The sequence below is a fragment of the Labeo rohita genome, unplaced genomic scaffold (assembly GCF_022985175.1).
Source record: "Labeo rohita strain BAU-BD-2019 unplaced genomic scaffold, IGBB_LRoh.1.0 scaffold_173, whole genome shotgun sequence".
Classification (NCBI taxonomy): Eukaryota; Metazoa; Chordata; class Actinopteri; order Cypriniformes; family Cyprinidae; genus Labeo; species Labeo rohita.
Genome location: NW_026127923.1, coordinates 76,780 through 103,318, shown reverse-complemented (window position 1 = coordinate 103,318; position 26,539 = coordinate 76,780). Strand labels below are relative to the sequence as shown.

At 35.0% G+C, this 26,539-nt stretch overlaps 3 gene segments (V, D, J or C); all 3 read left to right on the top strand.

Annotated features, from left to right (window-relative positions):
• The window catches only part of LOC127158840 (Ig kappa chain V region 3368-like), a 40,954-nt gene extending 16,925 nt beyond the window's left edge, over positions 1-24,029 (top strand). Inside the window, 2 exon segments of the V gene segment in view lie at positions 10,530-10,735; positions 23,775-24,029. Coding sequence covers positions 10,530-10,735; positions 23,775-23,897 — 329 coding nt within the window.
• LOC127158843 (Ig kappa chain V-III region PC 7043-like) lies at positions 2,667-3,234 on the top strand. The segment is given in 2 exon segments: positions 2,667-2,816; positions 2,906-3,234. Coding segments are annotated over 2 exon segments (378 nt in total).
• Positions 22,530-23,109, top strand: LOC127158846 (Ig kappa chain V region 3381-like). The segment is given in 2 exon segments: positions 22,530-22,682; positions 22,766-23,109. Coding segments are annotated over 2 exon segments (372 nt in total).
• Positions 24,030-26,539: the final 2,510 nt, after the last annotated feature.

Sequence of the window (26,539 nt, the reverse complement as noted above, 5' to 3'; positions counted from 1 at the left end):
ATAACTTGTTAACCATGCTAGAAACATGCTAGTAACATGCTAATCATGATAGAAAAATGCTAACAACGTGCTAGTAACATGCTAATGACATGCTAGTAACTTGGTAATCATGCTAGCAACGTGCTAATTACTGCTCCACCCGCTACACTGTAGTGGAAATACGGCATTACTCGTAATTACCGCATGCGCATCTCAACGCGTCTGTTCAACACACGCAAGCGCAATCCAAAACAAACACAAACAAACAAACAAACAAACAAACAAACAAACAAAATAAAATAAAACAAACAAGAGAAGCTCCTCATCTCAAACACTTTCACAAAAGCCCAAACAACGGCTCAAACAAACGTCGCTCCTGCTTAATTCCAGTAGTCGAAACAAAGTCCAAAGGAGTTCCCACAAGAGATAAGTGCAAGTCATTTCTTGAAGCATCGGAAGATCATTTCGAATCAAGGTTGATTTTTCTAATTTTGTTGGCAAGTATTTACTTCCATATGTATAACTCCCAAAATTGTGTTTTTTGGTTACTCTTTGAACGTACACACGCAAGCGCAATCCAAAACAAACACAAACAAACAAACAAACAAACAAACAAACAAAATAAAATAAAACAAACAAGAGAAGCTCCTCATCTCAAACACTTTCACAAAAGCCCAAACAACGGCTCAAACAAACGTCGCTCCTGCTTAATTCCAGTAGTCGAAACAAAGTCCAAAGGAGTTCCCACAAGAGATAAGTGCAAGTCATTTCTTGAAGCATCGGAAGATCATTTCGAATTTGGGTTGATTTTTCTAATTTTGTTGGCAAGTATTTACTTCCATATGTATAACTCCCAAAATTGTGTTTTTTGGTTACTCTTTGAACGTAGACCCTTCTCACTGTAAACTTATTAATTTATTGCTATTTCTTGCAAAATTTTACATTCATAAATGTAAACGGTCAAAGAAAACCCCTTAGTTTTTTATTTTCAGAAAAGATTTTGATGTGTACGTGAATTCTAGAAGAAACTCTAATAACCCCATCGCAATCAAGACTCTTTCATGGTGTAAATCCTATAAATTAACGTAATATACTTTGGATTATTGTATGTAACCCTCATTGTTGTTTTTTGTTTTTGTTGTTGTAAATGTAAATGTAATTGTTGACTTACTGCATAATAAAAAAAATAAATACATAAAAAAAAAAAAATAATAATAATAATAATAATAATAATAATAATAATAATAATAATAATAATATCTTAGTTCCTGTCCACTGCTGTTGAAAACTTTGAGATCACCCATCCACAAATTTAATATATGTCCACCTATAAAATATTTTGACATAAGAAGTAAAACCTACATGAAATCTATTCTAAATTGGAACAATTTAATATATTAACATCAAATATTTATATCTATCTCATACACATATGTATGTTTATGTATAAAACATTCTTGGACATGTCATGTACATGTAGCCCTGTCCATTTATTCATCCACTTTTATTTTTTATTTTTATTTATTTTATTTTATTTTTTGTATGTTCTTCTAATAATGTTGCATATGTTCACATATGGTTGCTACATATACCACAGAAAAAAAATAACAGATTAACATACGGACATGTAGAACTTTTGCTATGGGGATTTAATATATGGTATAAACTTGTATCTTAAAGTATGTATGTGAAAATTATGTATCATAACATATGGGATTATCACTTTTAATACAGAGCAATATGTATCATATTTCCATGTGGAAAGTGAGATATTTTTGTCTTTTGAAAGAAAGTAATATTATCAGCAAAGATGCATTAATTTGATTAAAAAGCATTAATAATGTTACAAAATATTTCTATTTTAAATAAATGCTATTCTTTTAAACATTCTATTCAAAGAATCCTGAAAAATAAATTGTATCACGTTTTCCACAAAAATATGAAGCCGTACGATGCAATAATAATCAGAAATGATTTGAGCAGCAAATCAGCATATTAAAAAAAAAAAAAAAAAAAAAAAAAAAAAAAAAAAACAAATATAAGCTTTAAAGCTTTAAAAAATTTCATTTAAATTTAATTTCAATTAAATGTAATTAATTTTTTAAATAACATGCCCAACACTGATCATTACAAGTAATTAGACATCACTAGTGATGTGGTATTTTACTTTGTTCTTACAACATTAGTGGATTAGTTATTAATAACAATGTATTCAGAATTTGAGTTTGTGCTCATCTATGATTTTAAAGTAGCCTAATGTCTAGTCTGTGCATTTCATATGATTGCTTGGTTAAGATATTAGGAGTTTCATTTTTTTTTTTTTTTTTTTTTTAAATTGTGATCAGTTATATTGTGAGCACAATAGTGCATCAGTTATTCTCCTGTTCAGTGTAAAAGCATATTAAATCAACTTTAAACGGTTTACTACTGAAGCATTTGCATAGAGAGTGTGTTTCACACGCTTCAGTGCTCTTCATGCGTTTATAACTCTGTCAAACATCAAACATGATCAACACATTAATTGCTCTCAGCATTATAGTCTGAATAAAACTGATCATTAAAACAGAAGAGCTTGACCTAAAATAAGAGTAAATCATGAGTGTTTCTAAAACTGGAAATAGAATTTATTGGCAAAGATATTAAATGACAAAACGGTGTAACTGCCATCTTCAGGTAAATGATCTGGAGTGTGTTTGCATATTGATCAGATGTTTCAGTGCTCTGAGAGTGTTTATAGTGCTGTGAGTTTAACACTTCATCACTGACACACACAACAATCTTCATCAACATGACCTTCATCATCATCTTCATCTGGACTCTCACAGTGTTTGTTCAAGGTTTGTGGAGCACAAGTGTGATATGAATTCATTTCTTCAAGTATATTGTCAAAGATTTGAGTTGATTTTCTTCTTGTTGTGTGTTTCAGAGTGTAGAGGACAGATCACCGTCACTCAGAGTCCCTCAATGACAGCAGCTCAACCAGGAGAAACAGTCAAAATCAACTGTAAAACCAGCAGAGATGTGTATTACGATGGGGATTATTATTTAGCATGGTACTTACAGAAACTTGGAGAAGCTCCTAAACTCCTGATTTATTATGCCGGCACACTTGAGTCAGGAACTCCATCTAGATTCAGTGGCAGTGGATCTAACAGTGATTTCACTCTGACCATCAGTGGAGTCCAGACTGAAGATGCTGGACATTATTACTGTCAGAGTTACCACAGCAGTGGTGGTGATGTGTTCACACAGTGATAAAGAGTCGTACAAAAACCTCATCAGTCAGAGTGTTTGAGCAGCTGCAGAATCAGTTCAGTCACTGTGACTATCACTCACTACTGACACACAGAGACCAAACACAGGAACTACACATGCCCTCAAAACAGAGTTAGGAGTGAAATCAGCTCTGTTACACTGTCATTTGTCCTGTGACCCAACTATGCTCAGAATCAGAGAAAACAGAGTGTAAACTGATAAGTCATTATGAACTATTTCCATATGGACAGTGGGCACTTGCTTTCACATTACCACACTGACTTGATTTTGAGATTGTCTGAGGATAAATGGTTTGAAAAATGTACCCCTTGTTTGCCTTTGCACCTGAAGAAACCATTTGTTGAGTTTCAATTCAAGTAAATGATTTTGCATCAGCATTAAGTGTATGGGTTGTCCATTGTCCTTTACCAACATAAGAATTCATTTGATCAGAATGATGCATCACATCACTTTTAACGCACATTGGAGCCCTTAAGTACTTTCACTTTTGCCATAGTTGCAGCAATTTCCATTCGCAAGCCAAATTCCCCTTTCGGTTTTCTTATGTTTTAATCTTTTTCCTCAATTGAATGTCTTTCCTTAATTAAATATTCACTTAACAGATCTGTTATATCGGCCTCTGCCTTATTGCATACTGAAGAGGTTGATGATGATCATTTACTTGATCTTTTACTTCCAGCATTAAAAAAGCTGTCACTTGGATTTGTATCATCTCAGTTATGCATTGAAATTTCAGACACATTCTGTTCTCCTGAGCTATCTAAGCACTCAGCTGATTCAAATGGTTGATCTCGGGCATCATCACTTGAGCTCAATTCTACTTATCCACTGCTTTGTGTCTTTTATAAAGGGGTCACGGTGTTTATATACACTTGAGAAACAACCATTCTGTTTGGTTTGCTCATCACTGGATAATAACAGGATCACAGAATCATCAATTTTGACTGTCTCTTTAAAAACTTGCATCAAGCTTTCAAGTTTAGACAACAGCTGAAATGTTCTATTTTCTTTACATGAGTTGTTTGGTGGCCGGTGTTAACCTTTTAAGCACATTCACATTTCGTTTTTGTCGTTTCTTTTTTTTCTTTTGTTTTTTTTTTTTTAAGTTGGCTTGAGAAAGCCAACTTACTGATCTACTATTTAAGAGTATTATTATTATTATTATTATTATTATTCTAAACCAAATTTCGGTTTCTACCTCCTACCTAAAGTAATTAATGAAAAAAAAAAAAAAAAAAATTAATTAATTAATTAAATAAAAGTAAATAAATAAATAAATAAATAAAAATGGGGGGGGTTATAATGAAGGTATGGTCTTAACAAAGGAAAGCATAGGATTCCACATTTTATAAAATAAATTAACAGAGTCTCTAATGGAATGTTTACATTTTTCCAAATGCAGAAAAGACATTAAGTCCTTTAGCCAAGAAAGATTAGCAGGAGGGCATGGGGATTTCCAATGTAGTATTATTCGTCTACTGGCTACCAGTGAGGCAAAAGCAATAATATCAGCATGACACTTGCTATATAAACCATCAACAGGGGAAACTCCGAAAATTGCAATTATTGGGCAGGGTTTCACAGAGACAATAAGAGCTATTGACAATGTGTCAAAGAAAGAGGACCCGAAAGAATTCAGTTTAGGACAGGTGTAGAAGGTATGAGTGTGATCTGCCGGGGACAACGAACATCTATTTTGCTTTGGTGAAATGAATTCTATGAACAACTTAAGTGAATTGACTGAATAAGATTCAAACGAGCACAGATACAGACAGAGTTAATTTTGGCTAAAACATTATTCCACAGCTCCTCCTCAAATTCCAGCCCTAACTCCCTTTCCCAGGTTTCTTTAAGTGCAAAATGAGGAGGGAACTGTGAGGATGGAAGCAGATCATACATAGAGGCAATACGATTATGGGACTTTGGAAGTGAAAAAATATCTTCAATTAAAGTTTTCTTTGGCTGAAGGGGGAATGTAGCAAAATATGCTTTAGCAAAATTGCGTAATTGAAAATAACGAAATAAATTGGATTTGGAGATATAGAAACTATTCAACAAATCATTAAATGATACAAATGCGTGATCAAAAAACAAATCATCAAACAGAACTAAGCCCTTCTCCCTGAGCTGTATAAAGGTTGAGTCCAAAGTAGAAGGCATAAAAAGATGATTGCCACAAATAGGTGCAAAAGTGGACAATGTTTTTAATCTAAAGTGATGTCGAAACTGCTTCCAAATTTTAAGTGAGGAGAGCACAATCGGATTAGTGGTGTATTTAGAGGGACATCGCAAATTCGGGTCAAAAACTATGGATTCACGTTTACCGTGTATTTCCACTGGCACGTAGCGAGCAGAGCGGTGTGGGCGTTTTCAATTCATTCCTATGGAAGCTGAGCTTAAACGTTTGCGCAATGCGTGTAAACTCAATTTCCATAGGAATGAAAGGAAAACGCTCCGCTCTGCTCCACCCGCTACACTGTAGTGGAAATACGGCATTACTCGTAATTACCGCATGCGCATCTCAGCGTGTCTGTTCAACACACGCGAGCACAATCCAAAACAAACAAACAAACAAACAAACAAACAAATAAATAAATAAAATTATAATAAAATATAATAAAAAAATAAAATAAAATAAAACAAACAAGAGACGCTCCTCATCTCAAACACTTTCACAAAACCCAAACAACGGCTCAAACAAACCAACAACGCTACATCAACAGCAAACAAAACCGCCAAGCCATTTCAAACCATCCGCAACACAAGCAAAAATATAGCTGCAAGCAGCGATGACGGGCCCTCGCAGCCAGTGCATCCGCAACCTTGGAGCCATCAGAAAAATGGTGCCCAGTGGGCACATGCATTAACAGTATCCCTGTACCAGTTTGGATTGAAGTGTCACAGCAATGAAAGGGTTAAAATCAAAATGCTTTTAAGTCATTCTGACACAATGAGATAGGATTAGAGTTGAAAAGATTCCTTATCCTATGAGGTCATCTTGTGTTCATCCTTGGTATTACAGTCTTCAGCTAGTTTACAAGTGTGATATTTCAAATGTTTTTGCAGTCTCTGAAAACATGATAAACACATTTCCTTAGAATGACTTGTTTTTCATATGTAAAAAGTTGTGAAGAGTTAGGATAATGCACTTTAAATGCACTCTGTCTCTCTCAGTCTCTCTCTCTCTCTCTCTCTCTCTCTCTCTCACACACACACACACACACAGCCACTCAACTACCCCCAGTCAGAGAGTGAGAGAGTTAGAGTGAGAGCAGGTGTTTAATAGTTTTTTAATGTTCTATTTTTTGTTGATTATTTTATATCGATGGAACTAAGCATTTATTTCTCAGAATGACTAGTTCTATGTATGAATTTTTTTTAAAGTGTTTGGATGCTGCATTTTAATATCACGGTTATGTTTTTTCTGCTAAATTAAAAAAAATCACTATAAATCAACCGTTCAAGATATCCAAAATCCGCTCGCAATTTAACATCTTCAGTATGCTGGCATCAGGTTTACAAAGTTTGGTGTGAACTGCTTATTCCTGCTTGGAGGAGTATGAATTTGTTTATAACCTGATTTTTTCCAAAAAATCCACATTCAAATCAAAATAGCAGACGTCCTGTTGGTCGCAGCTAATGGGTGTAAATTAGAAAGTTGTCCGGCTTGATGAGACCAATATACATACCAGTTTTGGTGTCTGTAGCTAAAACTAACCCCCCAACTTTTGACAAAAGGTGGCGTTATAGAGCGCCTCCTCCACGCCCATTGATGAGCCTTTGCCAGTGTCTAACTATCATTAATACTGATGTGTGTGTTGAGTTTCATGAAAATCTAAGCTTAAGTGCCCCAAAAACACAGGAAACAAATGTTAAAGTTTGACACGTTGCCATGGCAACAGCATTTAATGTATCAATGACCCCCTTACAGATTCTCATCGGCCGTGTTTTGACATTATTCTGATGAAGTTTGAAGCAAATCGGGTAAAAATAACCATGTGATATCAAAGCATTTTTAAAAGAGACACACTTCCTGTTGCCAGTTGGTGGCGCTATAACTTTGACTCCTAATAGTCACATCTATCTGATCGGCATCATACAACAAACTCCTGAAGTTTCATCTGAATCAGACAATGTGTGCAATAGTTATTAGCCATTTCCTGTTTCTCATTTCTCGCCATAATTTCAACGCCTCGCCACGGCTAAACCGTTCGAGATTTCAAAAATCCCCTCACAATTTTTCATCCCCAATGTCTTGAGATCAGGTTGACCAAGTTTGGTGGCAATTGGGTAAAAAAACCTAGGACTAGTATATCAAATTCCAGAGCATGCGTTTTTGACAAAACCCAGAATAACCAACTTCCTGTTGGGATTAGCTAATGACATAGAGTGCGAACGTTGTTCAACTTGAGTTCTACATGTGTACCAAGTTTCATATGTGTACTTGCAAGTATGTGTGCTATATGACCCTCCAAATTCCAGGGGGCGCTGTAGAGTCCCCTTGCCATGCCCATGTACCAGTCTCTGCCCGGCCCTAATGGCCGCAGATTCCAAGGTGTGTGCCAATTTTCAAGAGTCTCGCCCTTTCAGGGCTCGGGCCCTAAAAATAATTACAACCCATGTCCTACTGGTTCGATGTCAGCAAACATATCCAAAATCATTGATCCTGTTGTTCCGAAAGTCCAAACTCTGTCAACGTCGCTCCTGCTTAATTCCAATAGTCGAAACAAAGTCCAAAGGAGTTCCCACAGGAGATAAGTGATTTAAGTCATTTCTTGAAGCACTGGAAGATTATTTTGAATCAAGGCCTTCTCTCCTGCCAACCCCTCCCACAACAGGTGCTTTAATTCTTAAGTAATTAATGACACGCCCATATTTTCCCACGGTCACGTGACATCATGTTTACATGGCTCATATATCAGCGTTCAATCTTAGTTACTGTAAATTACAAACTTGCTAAATTTAATAATAGTATTTCCCCCAATTGCTCTTTTTGTCTTAGTCTGAAGAAACAATTATTTATTTATTTTGGGACTGTGTTTATTGTAAAGTATTTTGGGTTGATTTTTTAAATTTTGTTAACAAGTATTTACTTCCAAACTTCTGTATACTTCCCAAAATTGTGTTTTTTGGTTACTCTTTGAATGTAGACACTTCTCACTGTAAACTTCATAAATGTAAACGGTCAAAGAAAACCCCTTAGTTTTTTTATTTTCAGAAAAGATTTTGATGTATATGTGAATTCTATAAGAAATTCTAATAACCCCATAGCAATCAAGACTCTTTCATGGTGTAAATCCTATAAGTTAACGTAATATACTTTGGATTATTGTATGTAACCCTCGTTGTTTTTTGTTTTTGTTGTTGTAAATGTTGACTTACTGCATAGTTTAAAAAAACAAAAAACAAACAAACTTAGTTTCTGTACACTGCTGTTGAAAACTTTGAGATCACCCAAATTTAATATATTTCCACCTATGAAATATTTTGACATACAAAGTAAAATCTATGTGAAATCTATTCTAAATTGGAACAATTGAATATATTAACATCATATATTTATATCCATCTCATACACATATGTATGTTTATGTATAAAACATTCTTGGACGTGTCATGTTGTCACAAACACACACATACACAATGCAGGATGAGACGAGAGATGATTAACAGTTCAATCCAGTCATTTATTAAAACGATCTTCACAGAATAGCACAATGGTATGAAAAACATGAAGCCTTAACTGTCGTGTGTGAGTCAGATCAAAGTCCTTTTGAGAGCCACAGCGAAGGCTGAGCACATGTAGCAAACACAGAATCCAGGAAAGAAAACACAGCGTGTGAACGGTAGACCAGACAAAGTGTGTGTGTGTGTGTGCAAGGTCCTTAAGTAGGGCATGGCTCAACGAGGTGCAGGTGATCAGTACTCGGGTGATGATAAACGTGTGGGTGGTGCTTGAGGAGGTGTGTCAGATGGAGGTGACTGTGGTGAATGCCTGACACCTGTACATGTAGCCCTGTCCATTTATTTATCCACTTTTATTTTTTATTTTTATTTATTTTATTTTATTTTTTCTATGTTCTTCTAATAATGTTGCATATGTTCACATATGGTTGCTACATATACCACAGAAAAAAAAATAACATAGATTAACATATGGACATGTAGAACTTTTGCTATGGGGTTGTATGTATGTGAAAATTATGTATCGTAACATATGGGATTATCACTTTTAATACAGAGCAATATGTATCATATTTCCATGTGGAAAGTGAGATATTTTTGTCTTTTGAGAGAAAGTAATATTATCAGCAAAGACGCATTAATTTGATTAAAAAGCATTAATAATGTTACAAAATATTTCTATTTTAAATAAATGCTATTCTTTTAAACATTCTATTCAAAGAATCCTGAAAAATAAATTGTATCACAGTTTCCACAAAAATATGAAGCCGCACAATGTACAATAATAATCAGAAATGATTTGAGCAGCAAATCAGCATATTAAAAAAATTACAAACATTTATCATTATTATTTAAACTTTTAATAGTTACATATTTCGGCCATCAGGGGTTTTTCTTTTTCATGTGATTTTAATTGGTTGTAAATTTCCCGCTATTTTTTTTATATTTCACACTTACTGATAAATTATTATTTGTGGATGAAAATATTCACACATGTGAGTCAGTCAGTAAGAGTGTGTCTCAATCATGCTCAAAAAATTCCCACAATGCACCTTAAAAGCCAGTATGTATCACTGCTGTCTATAATGACATTTCTTAAGGTTCCTCAAACCAACTGAGCTAAATACATGTGCTTAATTCATGTACAGAAATCTTGAATAATCAAAATATTTGAAGTCATTCATACATCTATAACCATAGTCCAATTCTGTAATAAACTGACAGATGAAAATAATTCAGTCAAAATAAATGTACAAAACAAAGATTAAACGGTGTGATGAGCAAATACAATGACTGACAGGAAGAAATGAACAAGCAATTTCATTTAGAAGCTCATTTGAATAGAGGATCAGTTTATTTGCATATTGATCAGATGCTTCAGTGCTCTGAGAGTGTTTATAGTGCTGTGAGTTTAACACTTCATCACTGACACACACAACAATCTTCATCAACATGACCTTCATCATCATCTTCATCTGGACTCTCACAGCGTTTACTCAAGGTTTGTGCAGCACAATTTTGATATGAATAATTTCTTCAAGTATACGGTCAAAGTTTTTTGTTTATTTTCTTCTTGTTGTGTGTTTCAGAGTGTAGAGGACAGATCACCGTCACTCAGAGTCCCTCAATGACAGCAGCTCAACCAGGAGAAACAGTCAAAATCAACTGTAGAACCAGCACAAATGTGCGCAGATGGAATGATGGGAATGAAGGTTTAGCCTGGTACTTACAGAAACCTGGAGAAGCTCCTAAACTCCTGATTTATTATGTAAAAAAGCTTCAGTCAGGAACTCCACTAGATTCAGTGGCAGTGGATCTGGGACTGATTTCACTCTGACCATCAGTGGAGTCCAGACTGAAGATGCTGGACATTATTACTGTCTGAGTTACTACTGCAGAACAAATTCTCAAAATAATTGTGAGGGTGATTATGTGTTCACACAGTGATAAAGAGTCGTACAAAAACCTCCGTCAGTCAGAGTCACAGTGACTGAACTGATACTGCAGCTGCTCAGAGGAGGATGTAAAAAAAACATGAATGATCGGTCACCATTAATAACCATAGAGGTCAGAAAGCAAAGCATTAGTCAAGATAACAAATACAGACAAAAGACTCTGCAGAGACTGATGGAGTTATCAGACCCACAGACACACAGATTCAGCTGTGCTGGTCTTTGATTAATATTTTTGTAATTTTCTTCTCTCACACTTAGAAATGTGTGATTGTATCATTTCCTCATATTCATACTTTCTGCATGGAGAATAAAAATGCTGAAACTGGACTAATTGGATCTGCAGAGCTTTGAGAGTTTGTGCTCTTATACATCAGAGACACGATTGAGAACTGACTGATTATAGTTTGTCTCACTTTTTGTTAATAACAGACATTTTTTTTTAAATTTAACAAGAAGCCAAATCAAGAGGTGATAAAGGTACAGTAATATGCATCTAGAGACTGAGGTGTGATGCTAGTGCCCTTGTAGATTCACTAAATGAAAATTTGTAGAGACCAAACACAGGAACTACACATGTGTTAAAAACTGAGTTATGAGTGAAATCAGCTCTATTACACTGTGATTTGTCCTGTGACCTAACTATGCCCAGAATCAGAGAAAACAGAATGTGTACTTTAAGTCATTGTGAACTATTTCCATATGGGCAGTGGGCACTTGTTTTCACATTACCACACCGACTTGATTTTGAGATTGTCTGAGGATAAATGGTTTGAGAAATGTACCCCTTGTTTGCCTTTGCACCTGAAGAAACCATTTGTTGAGTTTCAATTCAAGTAAATGATTTTGCATCAGCATTAAGTGTATGGGTTGTCCATTGTCATTTATCAACATAAGAATTCATTCCATCAGAATGATGCATCACATCACTTTTAACGCACACTGGAGCCCTTAAGTACTTTCACTTTTGCCATAGTTGCAGCAATTTCCATTTGCAACCCAAATTCCCCTTTCTGTTAAGGAAAGGATGTCTTACCTTAATTAAATATTCACTTAACAGAGCTGTTATATCAGCCTCTGCCTTATTGCATGCTGAAGAGGTTGATGATGATCGTTTACTTAATCCTTTACGTCCAGCATTAAAAATGCTGTCACTTGGATTTGTATCATCTGTTATGCATTGAAATTTTGGACATATTCTGTTCTCCTGAACCATCTAGAAAGCACTCAGCTGATTCGAATGGTTGATCTTAGGCATCATCACTTGAGCTCTCAATTCTACTTATCCACTGATTTGTGTCTTTTATAAAGGTGTCACTGTGTTTATATGCACTTGAGAAACAATCATTGTGTTTGGCTTGCTCATCACTGGATAATAACAGGATCACAGAATCATCAATTTTGACTGTCTCTTTAAAAACTTGCATCAAGCTTTCAAGTTTAGACAACAGCTGAAATGTTCTCATTTCTTTACATGAGTTGTTTGATGGCCGGTATTAACGCTTAAGGACATTCACATTTCGTTTTTGTCATTTCTAAAGTTGCTCAATTTTATTAGAAAAAGCCTTACATTTGTCCTGCTCAGGGTCAACTTCCGCACTGGATTTACGTTTACGAGAAGGGTGTTCCTGCACAACCGGAGGCTGCATTTTCAGGACCGCATTTCTAGGACCCTATAGTTATTTTGTATTATTTTATTTTATTTATTTATTGTATATATGTATGTATCAGTGTCTCATACTATTTAATAGCACTTGCTATTCAATTCTGTATATTATTATTTTTTAAAGAAATATGTAGTTGTTAAGTGTATACACTTAATTATTGTTCTAACCAACTCCTAACATACCCATTGGTAACCCGTTTGAAATATTTAACCTAATATATATATATATATATATATATATATATATATATATATATATATATATATATATATATATATATTATTATATTATTAATATTTATATATATTTATTTATTTATTTATTTATTTTATATTTATTTTATATTTATTATATATATATATATATATATATATATATAAAATAAATAAATATAAAATAAATAAATAAATAAATAAATAAATAAATATATTATATATATATATATATATATATATATATATATATATATATTATATATTTATTTATTTTATATTTATTTATTTTATATTTATTTATTTTATATATATATATATATATATATATATATATATATATATATATATATATATATATATATATATATATATATATATATATATATATATATATATAAATAGAGTTTTGGAGCTAAATGGAGATTGCTGACACGCCTCGAATATTAAAAAAAAAGATGGAAAGATTAAAAATGAATAGTTTTTGTTTTATGCTTAAATCAGATCTCCTCTAGAAAATTATTTTTAAATCATTAAATCATTCAGTTTTTACATTTTACATTTTTTGTTTTATTGTTGTAATCATTGTTTTTATGATTGTTCTACTTCCTTTTTTGTGATTATTGTTTTTATTATTGTTTTAATAAAATATTGTTTTTTATGATTATTCTTCTTATTCCTTCTTATTATTCTAGATTACTTCCTTTTATGTAAAGCACTTTGAATTACCTTTGTGTATGAAATGTGCTATATAAATAAACTTGCCTTGCCTTGCCTAGATGGCGCTGTCACAAAAAATAGGGTCCTAGAAATGCAGTCCTGGAACTGTGGTCCTGAAAGTGCAGCCTCCGGCTGTGCAGGAACATACTATTGACGTTTACTCGTAATTACCGCATTCGCATCTCAGCGCGTCTTTTCAACACTTTTCAAATTAAATTAAATTAAAAGAAATTAAAGTAGAATAGAATAGAATTTAAATGAAATGAAATGAAAATAACAGAGACGCTCCTCATCTCAAACACTTTCACAAAAGCCCAAACGACGGCTCAAACAAACCAACAACGCTACATCAACAGCAAACAAAACTGCCAAGCCATTTCAAACCATCCGCAAAACAAGCGAAAAAATAATCACAACCCATGTCCTACCGGTTCGATGTCAGCAAACATCCAAAATCCAAAATAAGTGTGGGAATAACTTCTCATGGTCAATCATCCATTTCAGTTGCATCTTGAAATCTATTTTATCCACGGAACACTTAGCATCGGAAAATCATTTCTAATCAAGGCCTTCTCTCCTGCCAACCCCTCCCACAGCAGGTGATTTAATTCTTAAGTAATTAATGACATGCCCATATTTTCCCACGGTCACGTGACATGTTTACATGGCTCATATCAGCGTTCAATCTTAGTTACTGTAAATTACAAACTTGCTAAATTTAATAATAGTATTTCCCCCATTTGCTCTTTTTGTCTTAAGTCTGAAGAAACAATTAATCATTTATTTTGGGACTGTGTTTATTATAAAGTATTTTGGGTTGATTTTTCTAATTTTGTTAACAAGTACTTACTTTCAAATTTCTGTATAACTCCCAAAATTGTGTTTTTTGGTTACTTTTTGAATGTAGACCCTTCTCACTGTAAACGTATTATTTATTTATTGCTATTTCTTGCAAAATTTTACATTCATAAATGTAAATGGTCAAAGAAAACCCCTTACTTTTTTATTTTCAGAAAAGATTTTGATGTATATGTGAATTCTATAAGAAACTCTAATAACCCCATCGCAATCAAGACTCTTTCATGGTGTAAATCCTATAAGTTAACGTAATATACTTTGGATTATTGTATGTAACCCTCATTGTTGTTTTTTGTTTTTGTTGTTGTAAATGTAAATGTAAAAAAAAAAAATCTTAGTTCCTGTACACTACTGTCGAAAACTTTGAGATCACCCATCCACAAATTTAATATATTTCCACCTATGAAATATTTTGACATACGAAGTAAAACCTACGTGAAATCTATTCTAAACTGGAACAATTGAATATATTAACATCATATATTTATATCTATCTCATACACATATGTATGTTTATGTATAAAACATTTTTGGACATGTCATATACATGTAGCCCTGTCCATTCATTCATCCACTTTTATTTTTTATTTTTATTTAGTTATTTATTTTTTGTATGTTCTTCTAATAATGTTGCATATGTTCACATATGGTTGCTACATATACCGCTGAAAAAAAAAATAACATAGATTAACATATGGACATGTAGAACTTTTGCTATGGGGATTTAATACATGTTATAAACTTGTATCTTCACATACATACATGTATGTATGTATGTATGTGAAAATTATGTATCGTAACATATGGGATTATCACTTTTAATATAGAGCAATATATATCATATTTCCATGTGGAGAGTGAGATACTTTTGTCTTTTGAGAGAAAGTAATATTATCAGCAAAGACGCATTGATTTGATCAAAAGGCATTAATAATGTTACAAAATATTCACAAAATATTAATGTTACAAATATTCACAAGTGTGATATGAATTCATTTCTTCAAGTATACTGTCAAAGCTTTGAGTTGATTTTCTTCTTGTGTTTCAGAGTGTAGAGGACAGATCACCGTCACTCAGAGTCCCTCAGTGACAGCAGCTCAACCAGGAGAAACAGTCAAAATCAACTGTAAAACCGATAGAGATGTGGCTGTATATAGTGCACCACGTTACTATTTCAGCTGGTACTTACAGAAACCTGGAGAAGCTCCTAAACTCCTCATTTATTATGCAAACACTCTTCAGTCAGGAACTCCATCTAGACTCAGTGCCAGTGCATCATCTGCAACTGATTTCACTCTGACCATCAGTGGAGTCCAGACTGAAGATGCTGGACATTATTACTGTCAGAGTTTATACTGTCCTAGTAGTTGTGTGTTCACACAGTGATAAAGAGTCGTACAAAAACCTCCATCAGTCAGAGTCACAGTGACTGAACTGATACTGCAGCTGCTCAAACACTATCACTCACTACTGACACACAGAGACCAAACACAGGAACTACACATGTGCTCAAAACTGAGTTATGAGTTCTATTAGACTGTGATCTGTGTTGTGACATGTGTCATTCAAGTAGGCTATGAATCTGAGACAAATTTGTAGCAAATTAAACAAAAAAACACTGCTGTAGTTTTTGTGTTTTGTAGATTCTACTACAGTCATGATAAACATGCCTAATGAAACTACCACTTGAACTTCATAACTGTCTCATCACTCCATGAGCAGAAGTGAAACTGTTCCAGTTCAGAGCGTTGAACCAATCAAACAGTGAAACTGTGAGTTTGAGGTGAAAATCAGATTTGCATTGGCAGCTTTAGTGATTCTGATCGTCTCAGAATAGAGCAGCTCCGTCTTCAGTGACCATGTTCAAACCCCAAGAGCTTCAGTTCACATTTACTGCTAAATGCAGCTGTTCTCAACTATTACAATCATCAACAGCAGCTCAAACTTTAGTGAAGGAACGACACACTGATCAATGATGCAGTCGAACACAAATGTAAGGCGTTCAGAAGCTTTATTGGATAAAGAGCAGTGGCAGCTCATTGAAAGAATGCTTCGGTTTTTAAGAAAGACTTCTGATCACCAGTTTAACCCGTCACTCTCAAATGAGCACAAAAGGTCTTCTAAATCAAAACTTGTAATTCAAAAAATCATTAAAAATAAAAATACATATTTAATAGAATTATTTATAAAATGCATATTAAAATTTTTTATTAGACATCATAATTTTATGGAGTCATGCATTTCTTAAAGCATTTAAATAAATTTTAAGTTCTGATGACCTCTGACCTCTGTTTTTCTTAGTGATTCAACTCTGTCATTTGTTAAGGGGGCACAGAGCTGTGGATATTTATTTTCATAGATTTTGCATTGTAGCACAAGCTTCAGGAGGTTTTATAGCTCTGTGAGTTTGAACACTGAGAATCCAAACCAGCAGCAACCATGAGCTTCATCAACATCTTCATGTGGATCTTCACTAGCTGCTGTTTCACAGGTGAGGAAATAAACAGACTCTATTCTAACTGATCATCTGTGGTGGAAACGATCTACTGTCCTTCAACAAATACTTAATTATGAATGTTTATTTATTTTTCTTGATGTAGAATCAGCAGTTGGAGTGACAGTCACTCAGACCCCTGCAGTGAAACCTGTTCAACCAGGAGACACAGTTACCATGTATTGTAAAACCAATCCTGAAGTCGTACAGGGTTGGAGTTATCAGCCTCTATCCTGGTACTTACAGAAACCTGGAGAAGCTCCTAAAGTACTAATTTATGCTGCAAACCGCCGCCAGTCAGGAACTCCATCTAGATTCAGTGGCAGTGGATCTAACAGTGATTTCATTCTGACCATCAGTGGAGTCCAGACTGAAGATGCTGGACATTATTACTGTCAGAGTTTATACTGTCCTAGTAGCTGTGTGTTCACACAGTGATAAAGAGTCGTACAAAAACCTCCGTCAGTCAGAGTCACAGTGACTGAACTGATTCTGCAGCTGCTCAAACACTATCACTCACTCAACAGTGTAGAAACACAAATATGATTCTTATATCAGTTTTGTTGTATTTCATGAGTATTTTTGAAAATAGTTATAAATGTGACGTAATCAGATTTTTTTCTTTCTAATAATGCAGTCATACTGTAAAGTGCATAGCCAACATATTAACGCAGTCAGTGCTTGAATAGTTTATTCGTCATCTTCCATATACACCAAAGTAACAAATTAACCAGAATTCAGTGCAAACACCACTGAAAGTGACAAATCCTATATAACCATGATAAGATGCTCCAACTTCCCAAAATCTGTGGTCTATAGCGATATAAAAATTTACTTGTTTCCTCAATGTATGGATTACAAATCTTGCCAATAGGCAGATGATGGTTCTCTCACAATAACACTATAGTCACAGCCAACGACAGTAAAACATTCATAAAGCGGTCAAGTAATTGTGTGGTCACTTTTTCACTTTAATTGTTTGGAAACTTGATTATTTTTTGTTAAATAAAATTCTAACATTTTTCATTTTGGCGAGAAGATGACATTTAAGGGCTCTTATGGTTATAGCAGATTTTTGTTCTTTATTTGCATATGAGACTATCAGGAAATTAAATACATCAGATGACATAGTATTTAATTAGTTTACTGAGTTATCACAGTCATGGAAACCTGAAAAATCATATTCATTTCTGTTTGATAAATTTCACCAAACATTCAAACAAACAGGTCATGCAGTCGAAAAGTGCAGCATCTTTATTGCACATTTACGGAAAGTTCAGACTTGAGATTCTCAATGAGCTTTTGTGCTTTTCTATATATATATAGTGTGTCGATGATGAGATTCATATGAAGACATGCTGCCCCTTGGTAATATTATTAGAAAACACGGGATTAGTTTCCATTGTTATGCTGATGATACTCAACTATATCTCTCAACAAGACCAGATGAAACTTCTGAATTATCGAAGTTAACAGAGTGTGTTAAAAATGTAAAAGATTGGATGACCAACAATTTTCTGCTATTAAATTCAGATAAGACAGAGATATTACTTATTGGACCAAAAAACAATACACAATCTTTTGACTTACAATTTACAACTAGATGGATGTACTGTTACTTCCACTACAGTCAAAAGCCTGGGTGTTATATTAGACAGCAACTTGTCTTTTGAAAATCATATTTCTCATGTTACAAAAACAGCATTCTTCCGTCTTAGAAACATTGCCAAGCTGCGAAACATGTTACCTGTTTCTGATGCAGAAAAGCTAGTTCATGCATTCATGACCTCTAGACTGGACTATTGTAATGCACTACTAGGTGGTTGTCCTGCATCTTCAATAAACAAGCTACAGATAGTCCAAAATGCAGCTGCTAGAGTCCTTACCAGGTCAAGAAAATATGATCATATTACCCCAATTTTAAAGTCTCTGCACTGGCTACCTATTAGGTTCCTCAGCAGCTACAAAATAGTACTTCTTACCTATAAGGCACTTAACTGTTTAGCTCCTGCGTACCTAACTAGTCTCCTACCACGCTACAATCCATCACGCTCCCTAAAATCACAAAACTCTGGACTGTTGGTAGTACCTAGGATAGCAAAGTCCACTAAAGGGGGTAGAGCTTTTTCACATTTGGCACCCAAACTCTGGAACAGCCTTCAAGATAACGTTCGGGGTTCAGACACACTCTCTCTGTTTAAATCTAGATTAAAGACACATCTTTTTAGCCAAGCATTCAAATAATGCATCTCATAAACTTTTCCTGCAGCTATATCTGATCAAATGTTCATTATTAATCTTTTAGCTCTGGTTTAACAAATCTTCCTTTTCTTAGTTTGAACAGCAGCTACGCTAATTATGTTCCTATTTGTTCTCTGTTTTTGCCATGGGATTGACATCCCATGGTAACTAGGAATTCACAAGCTCCAGTGTGGATCCAGAACACTTAAGAAGAGATGATGCCAACCCCACAGAGGACTTCAGATGATGCCAACCCTGAAAACATACAGCATTACCGAATTCTGCTACTAATTTATAGTGTTCTTTGTCTGTTTGATTACGTCATTAATTGAACTTTACCACACATCCCTGCCATATGTACATCAAGCTACTACTACATATATTGTAAGAATGTCAATTTGGTGTACAGCTGCTTTGCAACGATATGTATCGTGAAAAGCGGTATACAAATACATTTGAATTGAATTGAAGACATAAATGCTGTTAGTGGACTGACTGATGGAGGGTTTTTCCACAGAGAGTCACTTTGCATCAGCACATGCTTCAGCGCTCCGAGTGTTTATAGCGTTCAGACTCAAACACTTTATAACACACTGCTGTTTACCACGGTACAAAACCAACAAACACAATGAATCTCTTCAGCAGCTTCATCTGGATTCTGACAGCTTTTATTTCAGGTAACAGAAGTGAAAGATGTTCATTTTTGACTCTTTAATGTTCATTTAATTTAATTAAACACATATAATGTTCTCGCCATCAGCATCCAGAGGAATCACTGTGACTCAACCTGAAGTTGTGACTGTTTCTGAAGGACGAGACGCCACTATAGAGTGTAAAACTGATTCTGGAATATCTGGCTGGGGTTTAGCTTGGTATCAGCAGAAACCTGGAGAAACTCCTAAACTCATAATTACTGGAGTAAATGATCTCTATGATAGCAGCTTACGTCGATTCAGTGGGAATGGAAGATCTGGCAGGACTGATTTCACTCTGACCATCAGTGGAGTCCAGACTGAAGATGCTGGACATTATTACTGTCAGAGTTACTATCACTCACTACTGACACACAGAGACCAAACACAGGAACTACACATGTGCTCAAAACAGGAGTCAAATCAGCTCTATCAGACTGTGATCTGTCCTGTGACAGATGGGTTTCTCTAACTCAACTATGCTCTAATTTTGAGATGAGCTGATTTCAAATCAAACAAAAAACACAATTTTCTGTTCTGTTTTTGTATATTTTAAAATAATCATAATGTATCCCTGATAAACTGGCCTTATGAAACTACCACTCAAACTTCATAACTGTCTCATCACTCCATGAGCAGAAGTGAAACTGTTCCAGTTCAGAGCGTTGAACCAATCAAACAGTGAAACTGAGTTTGAGGTGAAAATCAGATTTGCATTGGCAGCTTTAGTGATTCTGATCGTCTCAGAATAGAGCAGCTCCGTCTCCAGTGACCATGTTCAAACCCCAAGAGCTTCAGTTCACATTTACTGCTAAATGCAGCTGTTCTCAACTATTACAATCATCAACAGCAGCTCAAACTTTAGTGAAGGAACGACACACTGATCAATGATGCAGTCGAACACAAATGTAAGGCGTTCAGAAGCTTTATTGAATTAATGGCAGCACATTGAAAGACTGTTTCAGTATTGAGCTGTAAATCACGTGACTGCTGTGAATCCTGCTGCTCTTCACTGGAGAAACATCAGCAGGAGCTCTTGAGGAACGAGGCCTCTTGATCAGCTCCGTTGTGTTTTACTCTGCAGACGAAGCGATCTGCACCTTCCCAGCTTGCTTTGCTGAGGCTCAGGACGCTGCTGCGGCTGTAGCGTCCGTCCCGCTCGCTCTCTGCGCTCGTCTGAACCCCCTCGGTGACCTCTGACCCGTCCAGCGTCCAGCTCACCTGTGCCCCCTGTGGAGAGTAAGAGCTGAGCAGGCAGAGCAGTGCGGCTGAGTCTCCAGAGATCTGCAGAGAAGAGGGCGGCAGCAGAGACACGGAGGGCTTCACTGCGGGACCAGCTGAAACACACAAACACACACAAAACTCAGTTATTCACATCTACAGCTACAATCTTCACTGCTAAGCAGTAAAAAAATAAATAAATAAATAAATAAATAAATAAATAAATAAATAAATAAATACTGTAATTCAACATCACCGTTGTCATTCATGTACACAAATATCCTGAATTCATTTTGAAAATATTCTCAGTTAAGTCAATATTTACTGCTACTAAATGCATTGTGTATTTCTACATAAAAAAAATAAATAACTAAAAACATTTGTAAACAGTAATTTGGACTTTTGTAAATAAGGTACAGTTTAATCTCAAGCGGATTTTAAAAATATTGTCTACATACAAATTGATGATTTATAGATTTAGAAAATTTAAAAGTGTATTTTGAAAATACGGAGACTCACAATCATAAATAATAAATACAAGTTTAAATTATGAATTATTCACATTGTCTATTTTGTCCATATCATTAAACATTTTTTCATGCATTTCAAAAACTAATCATTAAATTATGCATTTTCAGATGTAACTGAATGTTAAAATATTGCACTCTTCATATTAAAAATCAAATAAATTTTAGGAATAAAAACCATCTAAAATTATTCATGTAAAAGGAAAATATATTTAAATCAATATGAAATATGCCTTCAATTGAAATATATACAAATATCATGAAATAACACTGAATATAAATATGTATTTGGAAAATAGCAGACAAGTTTTAATAAATGGTGAAACAGTTAAAATCACCTTAAAATCTATTGCAATTAATTTTTTTCCACTTTAACATTTTTTTTAAAATCTTGTTGCTAAATGCTTAAATCATCTAAAAAATAAAAATGCGTTTTAATATGATATGATTAAAGAGACTTACTGATCGTCAGTTTAGTTCCTCCACCAAAAGTCCTCCACAGTGCTTCATTCTAGTGAAAGCATCGTACAAAAACCTCCGTCACACTCAAATGAACACAAACTCCAGCAGAGAAAGAGACAACGACACTCACACACACTGATATGACACTCAACATCAGACATGGATTACTGGACTAGATTAACTTTTATAAAAATAAATAAATAAATAAATAAATAAAAAAAAATTAAAAAAAATAAAATAAAAAACAACTCTCTCTCAATGCATAAACACTAGTAAATTAAACCTAAATGGATAACATGATCGGACTCTATATTGATCACATTTTCTATACACATCTTAATTTGGGGTTTATTAAAGATCATTTTAATTAGTTTTGATGACCTTTGCCCTCTCATGAAGTTCACAGTGACAAACTTATTTCTTAATGATTCAACAGTATGATTCAAAGTGAAAACACACCACTGGATCATGAGATTGAAACGCATATAAAGTCTCAGTTTTCATCTGTATGTGCATTTTCATGTCAGTTTTCCTCCTGAAGGGTTTTGCATCAGCACATGCTTCAGCGCTCCGAGTGTTTATAGCGTTCAGACTCAAACACTTTATAACACACTGCTGTTTACCACGGTACAAAACCAACAAACACAATGAATCTCTTCAGCAGCTTCATCTGGATTCTGACAGCTTTTATTTCAGGTAACAGAAGTGAAAGATGCTCATTTTTGACTCTTTAATGTTGATTTAATTTGATTAAACACATGTAATGTTGTTGTCATCAGCATCCAGAGGAATCACTGTGACTCAACCTGAAGTTGTGACTGTTTCTGAAGGACGAGATGCCACTATAGAGTGTAAAACTGATCCTAAAATATATAGCTGGGGTTTAGCTTGGTATCAGCAGAAACCTGGAGAAACTCCTAAACTCATCATTTATAGTGTTGATGATCGCTATAGTAACAGTTTCAGTCGATTCAGTGGGAATGGAAGATCTGGTGGGACTGATTTCACTCTGACCATCAGTGGAGTCCAGACTGAAGATGCTGGACATTATTACTGTCAGAGTTACCACTGGATCAACAGTGAAAATGTGTTCACACAGTGATAAAGAGTTGTACAAAAACCTCCGTCATTCAGAGTCACAGTGACTGAACTGAAACTGCAGCTGCTCAGAGGAGGATGTAAAACAACATTGTCACACATGCATCTGAAATAAAATCACCTCAATGACAAATACACATTCATACATGGTTACTCTAATTATTAAAGTTCTAGTTACTAAAGTTCAATGCTAAATTATCATAATGTCATTTTAAAATGTTTACTGTCACGCTATCACAGGGAGGAGACCAGAGACAGGAGTAAACAATGATTTAAGTGCTCTGAGAGTGTTTATAGTGCTGAGAGTTTAACACTTCATCACTGACACACACAACAATCTTCATCAACATGACCTTCATCATCATCTTCATCTGGACTCACAGCGTTTGTTAAAGGTTTGTACAGCACATGTTTGATATGAATTCATTTCTTCAAGTATATTGTCAAAGTTTTGAGTGGATTTTCTTCTTCTTGTGTGTTTCAGAGTGTAGAGGACAGATCACCGTCACTCAGAGTCCCTCAATGACAGCAGCTCAACCAGGAGAAACAGTGAACATCAACTGTAAAACCAGCAGAGATGTGGCTGAGTATAGTGCACCATGTTACTATTTAAGCTGGTACTTACATAAACCTGGAGAAGCTCCTGAACTCTTAGTATATTTAACAATAGATCGTTACAGTGGAACTGCATCTAGATTCAGTGGCAGTGGATCTGGGACTGATTTCACTCTGCCCATCAGTGGAGTCCAGACTGAAGATGCTGGACATTATTACTGTCAAAGTTACCACAGTGGTAATGTGTTCACACAGTGATAAAGAGTCGTACAAAAACCTCCGTCAGTCAGAGTCACAGTGACTGAACTGATTCTGCAGCTGCTCAAACACTATCACTCACTACTGACACACAGAGACCAAACACAGGAACTACACATGTGCTCAAAACTGAGTTAGGAGTGAAATCAGCTCTATTAGGATTTTTATTTTTATTAGGATTTTTATTCTATTTGTTTTGTGACCCAACTATGCTCAGAATCCGAGAAAACAAAGTGTGTAAATTGATAAGTCATTGTGAACTATTTCCATATGGACACTGGGCACTTGTTTTCACATTACCACACCGACTTGATTTTGAGATTGTCTGAGTATAAATGGTTTGAGAAATCTACCCCTTGTTTGCCTTTGCACCTGAACAAACTATTTGTTGAGTTTCAATTCAAGTAAATGATTTTGCATCAGCATTATGTGTATGGGTTGTCCGTTGTACTTTACCAATATGAGAACTCATTTGATCAGAATGATGCATCACATCACTTTTAATGCACATTGGTTTGCAATTTTGATACCAGAACCATCAATTGGAGTGCATCATTCAGAGTGTTCAATGACAGGGGTGTCAACTATTAAATTAGTTAGTATGTTGCTAATTTTACCCATATTACTTTGTTCACTTATGGAGATCAGATCAGACAATGGTAATGGATGTGCATCCAGAGGCCATGACGTAGATGTTTCGGGATAAGATTGACATATCCAACATTTGGAAATATTGAGCACCTTAGCATATGTTTGAGCTAAGGTTAAAGCCAAATTAAGTTTACTGTGAGACTCAAACCATGGATGGAATAATGAATCTGAAATATGGATCAGAATGGAAACCAACGTAGCAAAGAGCAACATCATGTTCATGTTAGTTTGGTTCATACCCTTCAGTGTAATAATTAAAAATGAACCACTGGCCTGGTTTTAACTTAGATTCTGGAGAAAACTTTATATGAAAGTTATGTGGTTTAAATTTCAATACCCCTGTATATATGTTGATTGGAGGCCAAAATAGATATTGAGTGCATACAGTTAGAGTCCAGCTTGGTTGATTTTCAGGGTGGTGTATCCATGAATCATCCCGAACAGATGTAAAACCTACAGCTAGTATAGCTCTGTCATGTGAAAACACTTGCAACTGTTCCAGTTGTGACTCTTGAAGCTCAGAATGTCTCTGCTTGAGGAATGAAGACACCCAACCGGAATTCACAAACTCTTGCCAGACTGTCCTTCCGGCAGAATCCCAAGACTGGAAATGTAGTGAGGTTCCAGCTATTCTGTCTGCTGGTGGTTGTCACCAAGGAGAGTTCTCAAAATGATAAGGCCTGAATCTTTCAGCGAAGTTCTTGAAGGCCGCTGACATAAATCTGTGAAAATATAAACACAAAAACGGAAAACAAGAGAGCTTCATGGCCATAAAAACAACTTTATTTTAAACAATTTAATTTTGTTTTGACTCCCATAAGATTATCTGGCAACTAGACTGCAGTTGGTGTAAGCTACTACCCATGAGCCCCCACCCACCATATCTTCATCATGAGGGTGGCCCCCAAGTCACTAAAAGACAAGGTTCTTCCTCATGACTCCATCCTACAGCATTTCGCCAGGTTGCTTAAGATTTGGGAGTATGAGCTAATTTACAATGTCTATTATCTATCCATTTAATTTTGGCTAATAATTCTACATAATTTAGATCTGAAGGGGTTGCTAATGATAAACTAATTTTTACAGAATTCTATGTCCGCCCCCCTCTGGAGGAGGTTTCCACACATCATAAAGCCTGAATTCAAACCTTTGCCTGATTGCCTCAGTTAAAACCAATTGATCTATCAGAAGAAAATCTGAATTAAGTGCACACCTGCCATAGCAAGATCTCTCATAGCAACATTTGACCTTCAGCCAAACTGAGCCGATAAATTTATATTATGCACAGAAATAACACAAGCATGTCTAACCATGTTAGCTCTGTCATACCACATTTGCCATCTAGCTTAACATCTGACCACTCCATAACTGAAGAAATAATATAATCTGACCCAGTAGCAAGAAGCTACCAACACAGTACATAGTGAAACATTACCAGCATTGTGCGTTAAAAGTGATGTGATGTTAAAAGTGATTTGACATGATGTTAAAAATGATTTGACAGTGCAAAATACCTCAACAGATTATTTTACACTGGTATCACAAACAGGTAGGATGATTTGACAGTGCAAAATACCTCAACAGATTATTTTACACTGGTATCACAAACAGGTAGGATGACTTGACAGTGCAAAATACCTCAACAGATTATTTTACACTGGTATCACAAACAGGTAGGATGATTTGACAGTGCAAAATACCTCAACAGATTATTTTACACTGGTAAACAAACAGGTAGGATGATTTGACAGTGCAAAATACCTCAACAGATTATTTTACACTGGTATAACAAACAGGTAGGATGATTTGACAGTGCAAAATACCTCATCAGATTGTGCTACCAGTGTAAAATAAACAGGTAGGATGATTTGACAGTGCAAAATACCTCATCAGATTGTGCTACCAGTGTAAAATAAACAGGTAGGATGATTTGACAGTGCAAAATACCTCATCAGATTGTGCTACCAGTGTAAAATAAACAGGTAGGATGA